Source organism: Canis lupus, chromosome 9 (assembly GCF_011100685.1).
Source record: "Canis lupus familiaris isolate Mischka breed German Shepherd chromosome 9, alternate assembly UU_Cfam_GSD_1.0, whole genome shotgun sequence".
NCBI lineage: Eukaryota > Metazoa > Chordata > Mammalia > Carnivora > Canidae > Canis > Canis lupus.
The window spans coordinates 38,131,520-38,146,728 of record NC_049230.1 but is presented as its reverse complement, the minus strand read 5'-3'; the positions used below and the strand labels follow the sequence as shown (position 1 = coordinate 38,146,728).

The 15,209-nt window shown below is 37.8% G+C and overlaps 1 protein-coding gene across 1 annotated transcript; it reads left to right on the top strand.

Annotated features, from left to right (window-relative positions):
- The first annotated feature begins 255 nt into the window (after positions 1–255).
- SLFN5 (schlafen family member 5) lies at positions 256–10,381 on the top strand. Its single transcript, XM_038546152.1, is given in 18 exon segments — positions 256–373; positions 376–524; positions 526–747; positions 749–884; positions 887–1,015; positions 1,018–1,122; positions 1,125–1,268; positions 2,246–2,371; positions 7,341–7,368; positions 7,370–7,452; positions 7,455–7,505; positions 7,508–7,699; positions 7,896–8,086; positions 8,088–8,139; positions 8,142–8,277; positions 8,629–8,819; positions 8,822–8,902; positions 8,905–10,381. Coding segments are annotated over 18 exon segments (2,670 nt in total). The 3' UTR covers positions 9,441–10,381.
- Positions 10,382–15,209: the final 4,828 nt, after the last annotated feature.

Below are 15,209 nucleotides of genomic sequence, written 5' to 3'. Positions count from 1 at the left end.
TTTTTTTAATTAATTAATTAATTAATTTATGATAGTCACAGAGAGAGAGAGAGAGAGAGAGGCAGAGACACAGGCAGAGGGAGAAGCAGGCTCCATGCACCCACCGGGAGCCCGATGTGGGACTCGATCCCAGGTCTCCAGGATCACGCCCTGGGCCAAAGGCAGGCGCCAAACCGCTGCGCCACCCAGGGATCCCCTCTCTTCCTGTTTCTTAGGAGAACCTTTCAGGGTAGGAATAGGACAAGCACTGAAAAGATGAGTATCAAGGTTCATTTGGAAATTAACTTTGCCGAATGTGTCTTAAATGCAGGAAAAATCACCCTTGGGAATAAGCAAAGGAATGAAATGAAGCCCCAACTGCAGAAGAAACAGAATAAATCATATTGAATGCAATATGTGCTCTGCTGAATTCTGGTGGCGGAGGGGTTAAGGCTGAGATTGAGAACAAAGACTACAATTATGAAATCCATGGAGTGGGGCTGAATATGCCTTCAATTTTTAAAGGTTACTTAGATGAGATGCAGCAGGGAGACGTCTTTTTTGTGTGTGTGTGTGAAGTCATGGAACACCGAGGCCTCTGGTATATGACTGGCAATGTTGTCCTCCAATTTGTACCACAGATACAGAGCATCTACTGATGTCATGAATTCTCGGGAAGCACTGGCATTCCTCAAAGGGAGAACTCAGACCCTTATGAATACTAATGATTCCAGTTCATTAAGTCCCCAGAAAGATCTGGTTGGTATTCCAAAATGATGGTAACATAAGGGCCTCAGCTGCTGCTTTCTTTGCTAGGAATCACCTTCAGTATCTAGAAAAGCTCAACTTTGCTAAGTCCCTTCACGTTGAGCTTAAAATGTTCTCAACAGAGATGTCACAGTGCTTTAACAAGTCTCCCCAGTTGTTTCTGCATTTGCAGACACTGAGGGAGGTTACATATTTTTTGGTGTGCATAATGAGACCAGTCAAGTCATTGAATGTGAAAAGGAGAAAATAGATCTTATCAAATTGAAGGTTTTATTGATTGCTATATTCATAAGCTACCAGTCCATCATTTCTGTACACAGAGGCATGAGATAAAATATGCTGTCAAATTCCTTGAAGTACACAATCAGGGGACCCTCATGGATATGTCTGCGCAGTCAAGGTCAAGTGATTTTGCTGTGCAGTGTTTGGCAAAGTGCCCAGTTCCTGGTAGGTGAAGGACAATCACGTGAAACAGCTGGCCACAAAGGAATGGACAGCTTGGATGATGGAAGCCGACCCAGGTCAGGGAACAGAATCCACAATGATTGCAATGTTTGCTGGGGGCAGCGGGGGGGAGATAGGGAAGGAGGAAGGGGGATATTGTTTTAGAATCTAGAGAAAGAGAGGTGCTCTCTGAGTTGCAGATGCCTGATTTATTATTTCTAATAGATTACACTTCGTTCTCTCTGCCCCTCTTGAATACCTGGCGATCAGCAGAAAGACATTGCCCTGGTCTAATAGACCTGCTAGAGGTTGATGTAGAGGGCTGTCTGACCTAGTAATTTTTATTTTCATACCCTTTCTTGTATTCATATGCAGGCCTCTTCTTTTCCTTTCTGAATATGAATTTGTTTAATTATTCAGGAAATTCCTTTTCATGTGTGCATGTGTCCTCTCCAACTTACTGCCACTTTCCCTGCCTTTCCATTCTTGTTCCTTGGATTAAACATTCTCCCTTTCTCACTGCTCCACTTCCATTCTGAACCCAGATATGACCAATCCGTAGCTGGCCCTCTCCTTTCCTACTTTTCATGTGATGCTGTGAGAAGCCAGAGTAAGTGTTAGTGATGTGCATCTCCCTTGGAAAAGGAGAGCCCAAGATGAAATTAGACAAAATGAATTAATTCTTTGAAAGTCCAGAAAAACAAAGTCCATTTCAGAGTCTTCTCAGAAATCTATATCCATTGGCCTTTATACCTTCTAATCATGTATTTAAAAAATATAAGCATCCTAAAATATAGAAAGTTTAAATAGAATACAATTAAAATTAAAAATTAAAACTATTGCTCCATACCAGTATCTCCCCCTACTCCCACAATGTATCAGTAGGCTCTCCTGAGCTGACTTAGGATGTAGACACAAAGATCTGTGGACCAATGCTTTGAGTTCCAAAATAAAGTCAAAGGCTTTGCAACACACCTCAGCTATAAGTTGGAGTCTGCCTTTTTGTTGGAGTCTGCCTTTTTGCATATTGAACTCTTGCATCTTGTTTCCTAAGATCTTTCCAGATTTCCTGAGATGGTCCTTGCACTGAGTTTGTCATCCACCACACCCCAGAGCAGGACTGTATGCACTCATAAGAATTTTGAACATCTAGAAGAACAGCAAAAACATTACTTTCCAGGTAATTCATCTCTGGTTGCTTTGGAATGTGTTGTTTGTTCATTTGTATGGAAAAAAGAATAAAACTGGATTCCTATTTATGTTATATAAATATCCTATTTATATTATATAAAAAGTTAATTCCAGGAGGTTTAAGGACTCAAATGTCAGGAACAAGACTTTCAAACTTTTAGTAGGAGATGTCTGTGAATTACTTTGTGTCATTGATGTGGGAAAGGATTTTCTAAATTAGATGTAAAAGTATTAACCTTAAACGAAAAGATTGATAAATTTCACTATATTAAAGTTAAGAACTCCTCTTCCTCAGAAGATACCTTAAAAAGAGTGAAAGACTCGACTATAAGAAGATTGTAAATCACATAGCTGACAAAGGATTGGTATCAAGAATATACAAAGAACTTACACAACTTTTTAAAGGGACAAACCACCCAGTAGACAGATGGGCAATAGTTATAAATTTCTCAGAAAGGGAAATGTATATGTCCAGTAAAGTTATATAGAGATGTTCAACCCATCAGCAATGAGCAAAACACATGTCAAAACCATAAGGAGATATCATCGTACATTGTATAATTGAAATATCAGATGTTGGAGAGATTGTGGGTAACACAATCTTCTGTACATTGCTGCTGTGAATTCAATGGGCTTAATCCCTTTGGAAAACAAATTTGGCATTACCTTGCAGAGTTGATCATTTGCATACTCAAATATATTACTCTTTGTAATAGCCCCAAACAGAAAACAACCAAATCATTTATTGCCACAACAATGGATAAATATATTGTAGTATGTTCACATAGTGGAGTATTATTCAGTGGTGAAAATGAATGTACTATAAATATATGCAAGCACAGGCTGAATCTGAGTGATATGTAAGTATATCTCATCCCAACCTTCCTGATAGATTTACCCAATTCTTTTATTGATTGTATAGTGTTTCATAGTATTCCTAAACATAGACGCTATTAATTTTAGCTACTTTTATTGTGAAATATTTTATACATACAGAAAATTCATAGAAACAAAGATATAACTTAATAAATAACTACTCAGTGAGGGGAACCTGGTTGGCTTGGTTGGAGGAACGTACAACTCTTCATCCCGGGGTCATGAGTTTGAGCCCCATGTTGGGTGTAGAGGTTGTTACTTAAATAAATCAATCTTAAAAAAATAATTATTATGCAATGAATCCTGACCGCCACCCAGGTCAAAAAAATAGAACTTTGCAAACACCCCTGCTACCGCTTCTTCTTTTTTTTTTTTTTTAAAGATTTATTTATTTATTCATTCAGAGAGAGCGAAGAGAGAGGCAGAGGGAGAAGCTGGCTCCATGAAGGAAGCCCGATGTGGGACTCGATCCTGGGTCTCCAGGATCACAGCCCGGGCTGCAGGCAGCGCTAAACTGCTGCACCACCGGGGCTGCCTCCCCCCCCCCCGCCCCGCCCGCCCCGCCCGCTACCACTTCTTTAACCAGTCTTGTCTTTGATGGAATTTTGTATACCTAATTTTTTCTATTTTAAAGAATGCTACAATATACATTTTTCTAAAAATGCCTTGAGGTGTTCCTTAAAGATAAATTCCATGTAATAATAATCACTTGTAAATTCTCTCTGCTCCTCTTGAAACCTTAACCTTTGCTAGGTGAACATTGCCAAATTGTAATTCAAAACATGCCAGAGTACACTTTCCCCAAATGGTACTATCATGGCATTTCTTTTCTAGAAGAAACTTAAAATCATTTTGTTCCACCAAAAAGAAAAAGACCAGTTGAGATTATTTTGGGATAATCCACAAACCACATGAAATTGATAAATGATTTGGGGGAAGAACTGTCATTTATAACTGAATTTTCTTATAGTTGAACATGGAATTTTTGGCCATTTATTAAAATCTTCTTTTACTATATTTCATCAAGCTTAGGAAAACCATATTGCACAATCATTTTATTTACTACTAAAAAAGAAAATATTACCAATTAAATTAGAAGATGTATCTTGATTTCAGAGATAAAGTTCATTTATAATTAGGGAAATATGATATACCCCTCAATTGTTTCATAGTTTTATCTGTATTGTTACTATGTATGTTAAATTTTATTCCTAGAATGGTAAGTTAGAGAAAGACAAATACCATATGATGTCACTCCTATGTGGAATTTAAGAAACAAAACAAAGGAAAAAAGAGACAAACCAAAAAAAAAAGGACTCTTAACTATAGAGACCAAACTGGTGGTTGCCGGAGGGGAAATGGGTGGGTGAGAGATAGTGAAATAGGTGAAGGGGATTAAGAGTACATTTATCGTGATGAGCACTGGGTATAGAATTGTTGAAGCACTATATTGTACACCTGAAACAATATAACACTGTATGTTAACTACACTAGAATTTGAAATTTTAAATTTATTACCAGATTGAGATCTTTGTATGATAATAACCTCTGATTGTGAATTGCTGGCATGTAGGAAAGCTCTTAGTTTTACAGTATATATTATACCATTTCCAGATATTTTACTATTAAGTAATCTTATCAATGCAAAAACAAAGATAATTTAGATCTAACCTTTCCTAGATTTATACATGTTATTTCTTTACTTGGTTTAATTCACTGGCCAACAATTCCAAAGTGATGTTAAAACAAAATAGTAAAAGGAGAAAAAGTAAAAGTAAAAGCTCTTAGTTTAGCACACTTTTTTTTTTTTTTAAGTAGGCTCTACACTGAGTGTGGAGCCCAAAGCAGGGCTTGAATTCACCACCCTGAGATCAAGACCTGAGCTGAGATCAAGAGTCAGATGCTTAACCAACTGAGTCACCCCAGGTGCCCCAAGTTTATTCCACTCTTATAGAAAATAGTATTTGTCTGAGCTCAGATGAACTGTACTGGTGTGTTCAATTACTTGCTGAATATTCAGTATACCACAAATATCCCAAACTTAGCATTTCCAGAATCAATCTTCCACTCTGACAATCTTCTATTTCTTCTGCATGTATATGTCCAATAAACTTACATATTATTCTGCATATTATTCTGTATTAAGTATTCTTTTTCTGACATTTCTTCCACATTATCTCTATGAATTGGAGAGACCATCCTGCATCCAGCCAAGCACAGATATCTGTATTCATCCTTGCCTTCTTCCCTCTATCCTGAATTCAAAACTCAAATTTTGTGTGTATTTTATTTCATTTTTTTCTGGGGTTCATAGATTTGCTTAGATTCCAAATTTGGGCTTGTGAGGCCAAAAGGTTTGAGAACCTTTTTTATACATATAAAAAAGCCAAAACTCTTTTTCAAAAAGCACTTTTAAAAATTAATTTTTAAAATTTACATATTTAGGGATCCCTGGGTGGCGCAGTGGTTTAGCGCCTGCCTTTGGCCCAGGGCGCGATCCTGGAGACCCGGGATCGAATCCCACGTCGGGCTCCTGGTGCATGGAGCCTGCTTCTCCCTCTGCCTGTGTCTCTGCCTCTCTCTCTCTCTCTCTCTCTCTCTCTGTGTGTGTGACTATCATAAATAAATAAGTTAATTAATTAAAAAAATAAAATTTACATATTTAAAATGGACTTTTTGCTATTAAATTCTAAGGGTTCTTAAATGTATAGATTCATGTAACCACCATTAGAGTTAAGATGCAGAATAATTCCATCACCCAAAAAAGACTCCTTCACTTGCCTCTTTGTGGCCAAATTCCTCCAATCCCTAGCCCTTAGCATCCATTGATCTATTTTTCATCCTTATAATTTTGCCTTTCACAAAATGTCATTTAGGACACATCATGTAATTCATAACCTTTGCTAGGCCATTTTCTCCAGGTTTATGGAGATATAATTGACATTTAAATCTATTCTTTTTAAGATTTTATTTTTTTAAGTAATCTCTACACCCAATGTGGGGTTCAAACTCATAACCCCAAGATTAAGAGTCATATGCTCTACCACCTGAGCCAGCCAGGCACCCCCAGCATGATTTTTTACAAACATGTATATATTGCAAAATGGTGACCACAATAAGATTAATTAACATATCCATCACTTCACATAATTACCAAGTATGTTTGTGTGTGGTGACAATATTTACATTCTCTTTTAGCAACTTACAGATATATAACATTGTATTTATATATATTATATATATTTTATTATATAATGTATTATATACATTTAAAATATATAATACATTATATAATAAAATATATATTATATATGTATATAAGAGCACTGTTAATGCTAGTCGGCACTGCCAGGTGTTAAGATGGCACTATAATGCCCTCTTCCCCCTCCTCATTTCCTCCTTTGTGCTTTTCACTTGAGATATCACAACACAAACTTCTTGGAGGTGCCTGCATGGACGTTGCTGTTTCTTATCTCCTTGCTTTACCTATGAATCCCCTTTTGCCTGTCTTTCTATTCTCCCATCCTTCAGAGGGCTAACTCACAGCCATCCCTTAAGAAGCAGCTCAGGTGTTTCCTTTTTTTCATAAAGACTTTCATATTTTCTTTTTTCCCAAGGTGCACTTCTCCTTGGTGATTGCATGATGCTCTGTGCACTTCTTTCCCATTGCACTTACCACTTTGTATAAATATTGTTTGTCTCTGTCATGCCAGTCAATTATCAGCTCCATCGGACTGGGAATTGTTTGATCTTGCCATTACTAATGCATCCTAGTGCTGACACATGATTGGGTCCAAATGTGGATTGAATCTATTACATGTAGTGATGATTACTAGCTTGTCTGGGGATTCTCTAATTTTTTTTTAATTTTTTTATTTATTTATGATAGTCACAGAGAGAGAGACAGAGAGAGACAGAGACACAGGCAGAGGGAGAAGCAGGCTCCATGCACCGGGAGCCCGACGTGGGATTCGATCCCGGGTCTCCAGGATCGTGCCCTGGGCCAAAGGCAGGTGCCAAACTGCTGCGCCACCCAGGGATCCCCGGATTCTCTAATTTATTCCAATTCTTTCCCTGTTTAGTATTATCAGACAGAGTGGTGTATACTCCTCTACAAGGAACTGTTCTCAAAACTTAAGCCTCTACAAGGAACTGTTAAACTTAAAGGACTCAGAGACTTAATAAATAAGGAATATGCCCTTTTCCTCAAGGAATATTGATTTTTTTTTCTCGAAGCTGGGCTGTGGACTTGGTCTATCAGAGAAGCAGGGAGTAATCTGTGATGCTCTTCTGCTTTCGCATAACAACATCCCAGTCCTCTACACCATCCTCAGTGAATAGGATGCAAGCTGGAAGGGCTATTCTATGATAGTTGCCCATACCTTAAAGCAGAAGCTGGTGAACACAGGTGGCTACACTGGGTAACTGCATCATTCCCTTGGTCTTTCTGCTGAATCCTTTTTTTTTTTTTTTTAAGATTTTATTTATTTATTCATGAGAAACACAGAGAGGAGAGAGAGAGAGGCAGAGACACAGGCAGAGGGAGAAGCAGGCTCCATGCAGGGAGCCCGACGTGGGACTCGATCCCGGGTCTCCAGGATCACGCCCTGGGCTGAAGGTGGTGCTAAACCGCTGAGCCACCCGGGCTGCCCTGAATTCTGATAAAACAGCAAGCACTCTTCATGGTTCAGATTTGCAAATTTACCCCGAGTCCTATAACCTTTAAACCACCCAGCACATGGAAGCATTACGGTCCCTTGTGATAGTCTTGCTTGGGTTCTGATCTCTCTTAAGTGAAGAGCTGGGCTCTGAGGTTCTGAACCTACTCCACAGATAAACAGTATGAGTTGCTTTCAAAGAATATTCGCATGACCAGAGAGCTGTTGTTCATGGCTTACCTGGCTAAGGGAAGACCATCCTGGCTCTCAGGATAATGGAGAAGATCAGGAATGTGTTCCAGTGTCAACCAGATGACATTCTTTACATCTGTGAAAATCAACCCCTGAAGAAGTTTGTGAGGTATGCAGCCTAACTATATCCATTTTCTTTTTTTAGTAACTTTGTCTGGTTTGGCTTTAGGTTGGCATGCTAAAATTCATATTGTATTTACTATGTCCAGAAGGGTTTAAGAGTAGAATTGGTGGGCACCTGGGTGGTTCAGTTGGTTAAGTGTCCAACTTTTGATTTCAGCTCAGGTCATGATCTCAGGGTTGTGAGATCGAGCCCTACATTGGGTTCCATGCTGAGTGTGAAGCCTGCTTGAGATTCTCCTCTCCCTCTCCCCCTCCCCTTTCCTAAAAAAAAAAAAAAAAAGGGTAGAATTGGCTTCCTTTGTTTGAGTGGGGAAACCTGACTGTGTTTCTTACGTTTTCACCAAAAAAAAAACATCTGCCAGGCAGTGACTTGGAAAACCTTCATGAAAAATGACTTTTGAAAGATTCAGCACATCATCATTGATGAAGCTCAGAATTTCCACACTGAAGATGGAAACTGATATGAGAAGGCAAAAATCATTGCTAAGAGAGAAAACAATCACCTGGGAATTCTCTGGATCTTCCTGGACACTTTCAGACCAGCCACTTGAGTCACAATGGCTTCCCTGCTCTTGTAGCTCAGTATCCAAGAGAAGAGCTCACCAGAGTGCTTGCAATGCAGATCCAATAGCCAACTACCTACAAGAAGTAATGCAGGAGGTCAAAGAAAATCCTCCACCTTACATCCCCCTCGGGTCCCTGGAGATGGTTCATAAAGCTAAATGGGCTCAGGGTATTCCAGGCAACTTCGAGATTATGGAGTACTTGGGCTTGAGCTTGGAAGAGATGGTGGTCCAAGTAGCAGAGAAATGTCAGTTTCTCTTTAGGAATGGTTATTCTCCCAAGGACATTGCCATACTTTCCAGCAAAGCAAGTGAAGTGGAAAAATATAAAGATAAGCTTTTAAGAGCAATGAGGAAAAGAAAAATATCTCAGCTCGATGAGGAACCTGATCTGTTGATACAGATCAAGGATGCATCAGATATCATGGCCAATCACATCGTATTGGACAGTGTCCATCAATTTTCCAGCCTGGAAAGAAATATCGTGTTTGGGTTCAATCCAACAGTGGCTGAGCCAGCTGTTTTCCATAATCTTCTGCTCTGTCTGGCAAAGAAACATCTCTATATTCTGAAGGTTTCTATTTGACAGGAAGATCCCAGTTTAAGATCAATTAAGTAGCTCTTATCTCTAGTTAACATGAAGCTATATGACCTAAACATTTAATCATCAAATATTTAATAAACACTCACTCTGAACCATATATTCTTCTAGTTTCTGAGGGTTAGGGATAGGGTAGCAAACAAGATAGACAAGATTCCTTTTTTGGGGGGCAGAGGCACATCACAGACAAGTAAACGAATACAAGTACAAGAAATTTCAGGTAGTTAGAAGGGACATCAGAGTAGTAATTAGGGAGCACTGAGATGCAGAGGTTTTGTGTGTGTGTGTGTGTGTGTGTGTGTGTGTGTGCGCGTGCACGCCCATAGGTAAGTAGGTAGGTAGATAGAGGAAGGACTGGTTATTTAGGGTGTTTGGAGAAGCACTCAGTGAAGGAAGACATCATGAAAAGATTTTTGAGCCAAATGTGCCAGGCAGACTCAGATATTTTCACTATTTTTTGACATTTTCACTATTTTTAATACCACAAGGGTACAAAAATGCTTGAGTATGATGTGCTGGGGGAATATGAAGGATGGAGAGGGGTCATGTGTCTGGCCTTTTATGGGCCTTTTATGATATTTCAAAATGTAGGATCAGAGGATACAAATTGTAATTTTTTGTAAAACCATATTACATTATTCTTTTCCATTTTATTCTTTTAATGGCATTAGTAATTTTGATCACTAACTTTAAAATACTTTATGCCTGTCTTTTGTTATTTGGAATCTCAGCTCTTTAGCTCTGCTTTAATATTATTCCTGTGGAGAATCTTAGGTCACTGCATGAAGGTAAGAGTCCCACAATTCCCCAGGGAGACACATTGTATTTTATTTAATAAAATTTTTAGGGCAGCCCCGGTGGCGCAGCAGTTTGGCGCCGCCTGCAGCCCAGGGTGTGATCCTGGAGACCCTGGATCGAGTCCCACATCAGGCTCTCTGTACGGTGCCTGCTTCTCCCTCTGCCTGTGTCTCTGCCTCTCTCTGTCTCTATGAATAAAAATGCAAAATCTAAAAAAATAAAAAAATAAAAAAATTTTTAAGGTGCCTAAAAAGATGAATATACTGGACTCAAAAGTTATATTTTGCTTTTCATATACTAGCCAATATGATATGATAAAGTAAATCCTACATCTTTGTTCTGCTGAGCCTTTAGGATTTCACCTAGTTTCTCAAAGGCTGTTGCTATAGAAGAATTTGGGAAGTCCATAAATGTAAAACATGGAGAGGAATCTTGCTAAGGAACAGATTGTGAAATATAATGGAAGAAAAATAAATGAGAAGCAACAATAAATTGAAGACTCAGTTCCTGACATAGAGGAAGACTTGAGATAATCACATAAATGGAGAGAAATAAGACAAATATTAAGGTAGTTATAAAGAAGATATATCTAAAGCACAATAATCCACTAAGAATGGATGTAGAGTAGAGAATCAATAAATGGAATAATAAAAATGTTCTAGGATATAACACGGGAAATTTTTCCTAAAATAAATCCTCAAATTGAGAGAATTCTTAACAATCAAAACAGAAAAATCCAGTTGTCGGTGTGAATGATCATTCCAGCTTCTAATTTCTCTGGAGCAATATTCAAAACAACAAGACAATGGATATACCGTATTTTTGTTTTCATTCATTTGTTTTTTATTTATTATTATTATTTTTTAAATATTTTATTTATTAATGATAGACAGAGAGAGAGAGAGAGAGAGAGAGAGAGGCAGAGACATAGGCAGAAGGAGAAGCAGGCTCCATGCCTGGAGCCTGACGTGGGACTCGATCCCAGAACTCCAGGATCATTCCCTGGGCCAAAGGCAAGCACTAAACCGTCGAGCCACCCAGGGATCCTCTCATTTGCTTTCTAATCTAATCTGACAGTCTCTACCTGTTAATTGAGGTGTTAAAATTTTTTTAAACGTTTAATTTTCAAATATTTAGAGATTTATAAAAAGTTGCAAAGGAAGTACAAAGTAGTACAGAAGAATCCCCTGTATCCTTCACCTACTTTGTAGACTATTTTAAATGTGATTATTATTATGTTTGGGTTTTAATTACCCTACTGCTATTTTTTTCCATTACCCCTCTATTCTTTGTTCCCTTTTCCCCATTTTCCTGCATCCTTTTGACTTAATTTTACATTTTTATTTTTTTAAACTTAATTTAATTTAAATTCCAGTGTAGTTAACACACAGTGTTTCATTAGTTGCAGGTGTACAATATAGTGATTCACCACTTCCATACATCACCCAATGCTCATCAAAACAGGCACACTCCTTAATCCCCATCACCTAGTTCATCCATCCCCCTATCCACCTACTCTCTGATAACCATCAGTTCTCTATAGTTAAGAGTCTTTTTCTTGCTTTGTCTCTTTTTTCCTTTGCTTGTTTGTTTTGTTTCTTAAATTCCACATATGAGTGAAATCATATGGTATTTGTTTTTCTCTGATTGACTTATTTTGCTTAGCATTATGCTGTCTAGCTCCATCCATGTTGTTGCAAATGGCAATATTTCATTCTTCTTCTTTATGGCTGAATAGTATTCATACACCCCCATACACACACATCTTCTTTATCCATTCATCTATTTAGACCTTTGGGCTACTTCCATTATTTAGCTATTGTAAACAATGCTGCTGTAAACATAGGGGCATGTATCCTTTTGATTTAGTGTTTTTGTATTCCTTGAGTAAATACCAAGTAGTATGATTACTGGATTGTAGGGTAGTTATTTTAACTTTTTGAGGAGCCCCATACTGTTTTCCACAGTGGCTGCAACAGTTTACATTTCCACCAACAATGCATGAGTGTTCCTTTTTCTCCACATCCTTGCCAACATTTTTTATTTCTTGTCTTCTCGATTTTAGCCATTCTAACAGATGTGAGGTGATATCTCATTGTGGTTTTGATTTGCATTTTCCTGATGATGAGTGATATTGAGCATCCTTTCATGTGTCTATTGGCCAACTGGATGTTCTGTTTAGAGGAATGTCTGTTCATGTCTTTTGCCCATTTTAAAGTTGGATTATTTGTCTTTTGGGTGTTGAGTTGTATAAGTTCTTTATATAGCTTGGATACTAACTCTTTATCAGATATGTCATTTAAAAGTATCTTGTCGGGGATCCCTGGGTGGCTCAGCGGTTTAGCGCCTGCCTTTGGCCCAGGGCGTGATCCTGGAGTTCCAGGATTGAGTCCCACGTCAGGCTCCCAGCATGGAGCCTGCTTCTCCCTCCTCCTGTGTCTTTGTCTCTCTCTCTCTCTCTGTCTAGCATAAATAAATAAATAAATAAATAAATAAATCTTTAAAAAATAAAAATAAAAAAATAAAAGTATCTTTTCCTGTTCAGTAGGTTCCCTTTTAGTTTGGTTGATTGTTTCCTTTGCTGTGCAGAAGCTTTTTATTTTGATGTAGTCCCAATAGTGTATTTTTGTTTTTATTTCTCTTGCCTCAGGAGACCTATCTAGAAAAATACTGGTATAGCTGATGTCAGAGACATTATTGTCTGTGATTTTTTCTAGGATTTTTATGGTTTCAGGTCTGACATTCATGTCTTTAACCTTATTTTGAGTTTATTTTTGTTATGGTGTAAGAAAGCGGTCCAGTTTCATTCTTTTCCATGTAGCTGACAGTTTTTCCAACATCATGTGTCAAAGAGACTCTTTCTCCCACTGGATATTCTTTCCTGCCTAGTTGTGTATTTTTAAACAATTATATCTTATCTCCTTTATTGGTTTATTAGTTATAACTCTGTTTTGTTATTTTAGTGACAGGTTTAGGGTTTGCAGTATATATCTTGATTTTATCCCAGTCTTCCTTCAAGTGATATTATACCAGTTCATGTATTGTATAAGAACTTTACAACAGGGATGCCTGGGTGGCTCAGTGGTTGAGCAACTGCCTTCCATCCAGGGCTTGATCCTGGAGTCCCAGGATCGAGTCCCACATCAGGCTCCCTGGATGGAGCCTGCTTCTTCCTCTGCCTGTGTCTCTGCCCGTCTCTCTCTATATATGTCTATCATGAATAAATAAATAAAATCTTTAAAAAAGAACTTTACAACAGTATACTTCCATTTCTCCTTCTAAGACTTTGTGCTTTATTGCCATTCACTGTATTTCCATTATGTTATAAATACCATGATACATTGGTGCTATTTTTGCTTTAAACAGCCACTTGTGGGGCAGCCCGGGTGGCTCAGCAGTTTAGCGCCTGCCTTTGGCCCAGGGTGTGATCCTGGAGTCCCGGGATCGAGTCCTACGTCGGGCTCCCTGCACGGAGCCTGCTTCTCCCTCTGCCTGTGTCTCTGCCTCTCTCTCTCTCTCTGTGTCTCTCATGAATGAATGAATGAATGAATGAATGAATAAATAAATAAAAACAGCCACTTGTATTTTAAAGAGTTGTGAATAATAGGGAAAAATTATTTATACTTACCTATACAATTAATATTTCTGATGGTTATCATTCCTTTGTGTAAATGTAGATTTCTATCTTGCATCATTTCCCTGCTCAAAGGAATTTCTTTAACATTTTTTTTAGTGTAGATGTGCTGCTGATGAATTCGTTCATATTTTGTATGCACAAAAAGCATTTCACCTTTGTTTTTGAAAGATAGCTTTGTTGGGTAGAGGCCTAAGTTAATAGTTTTGTCTTTCAATAATTTAAATATATTCCTTCATTGTATTTTTATCTTGCATCATTTCCAACAATTTTTTCAAAATTTATTCATGAGAGACACAGAGAGGCAGAGACATAGGCAGAGGGGAAGCAGGATCCTTCCAGGGAATCCAATTCAGGACTTGATCCCCAGACCCTGGGATCATGCCTTGAGCCGAAGGCAAACACCCAACCACTGAGCCACCCAGGTATCCCATGAGTCATTCTTGAAGAAAAATTACTCAGTGAAGAAATCTAACTAAAGCAGGAAATATATGAAAATAGAGGATAATGGTAATTGGACTTTAAGTCCATTCACATGTATATAACTAAGATATATAGGAATTATGATTACAGAAAAGAATGTTATAAACCTTGACAAAGTAAAAACATTTTTATAATCAGATAGATATTCTTTTTGTTTCAATGAACAAAAACAGGCTCTGGACAATTTAAATAAGTGAACAAACAAAAAGGTTGTGTTAGAATCATGAAGGAGAACCACTCACAGAATCAAAGGCAAGCTGACCAAATAGGTTTTAGAGATGATTAGTACCTGGAAGTTCCAAGGATCTAAATGGCAGGTAAGAATTGGCTCCAGTCATTTCCTTTACTTTGGCTTATGAAGGTCAAATTACAGTGGAAGACTTGTATTTGCCTAGTGGATACTGCACTCAATTTTTAGCAACCATAGCAATGTCCCCTTGATTGAAAATCTTCAAAAAAAAAAAAAAAGGAAATAAAATCTTCAAAACGCTTGATGTAAAGTGGAAAGAATATCAGTTACTAATGTAGGGTGAGAGGATGTTCTGTAGGTTGAAGTAACAGATGCCCATTATGGTAATCAAAAAAAGTGAGAGAGTCAGGAAGAGGAGTGAAGAATATCATTTTTCTTGGCAAGGAATTGATCAATACTAATACAGTTTTTTAAATAACTAAAAATGATTCCAAGCATTTTAATTGCTTTTTGCAATTTAATTTTTAATATTGGATCTTTCAGTAGCTAAAAGTTCTTGGGTTAAAGAAATATATTCTGTAGTTCAGCTCTTTTATTGCTTTCTCTTCCATTAAGTTCAAGTAAAATACAGGTGAAAATAATTTTAAAA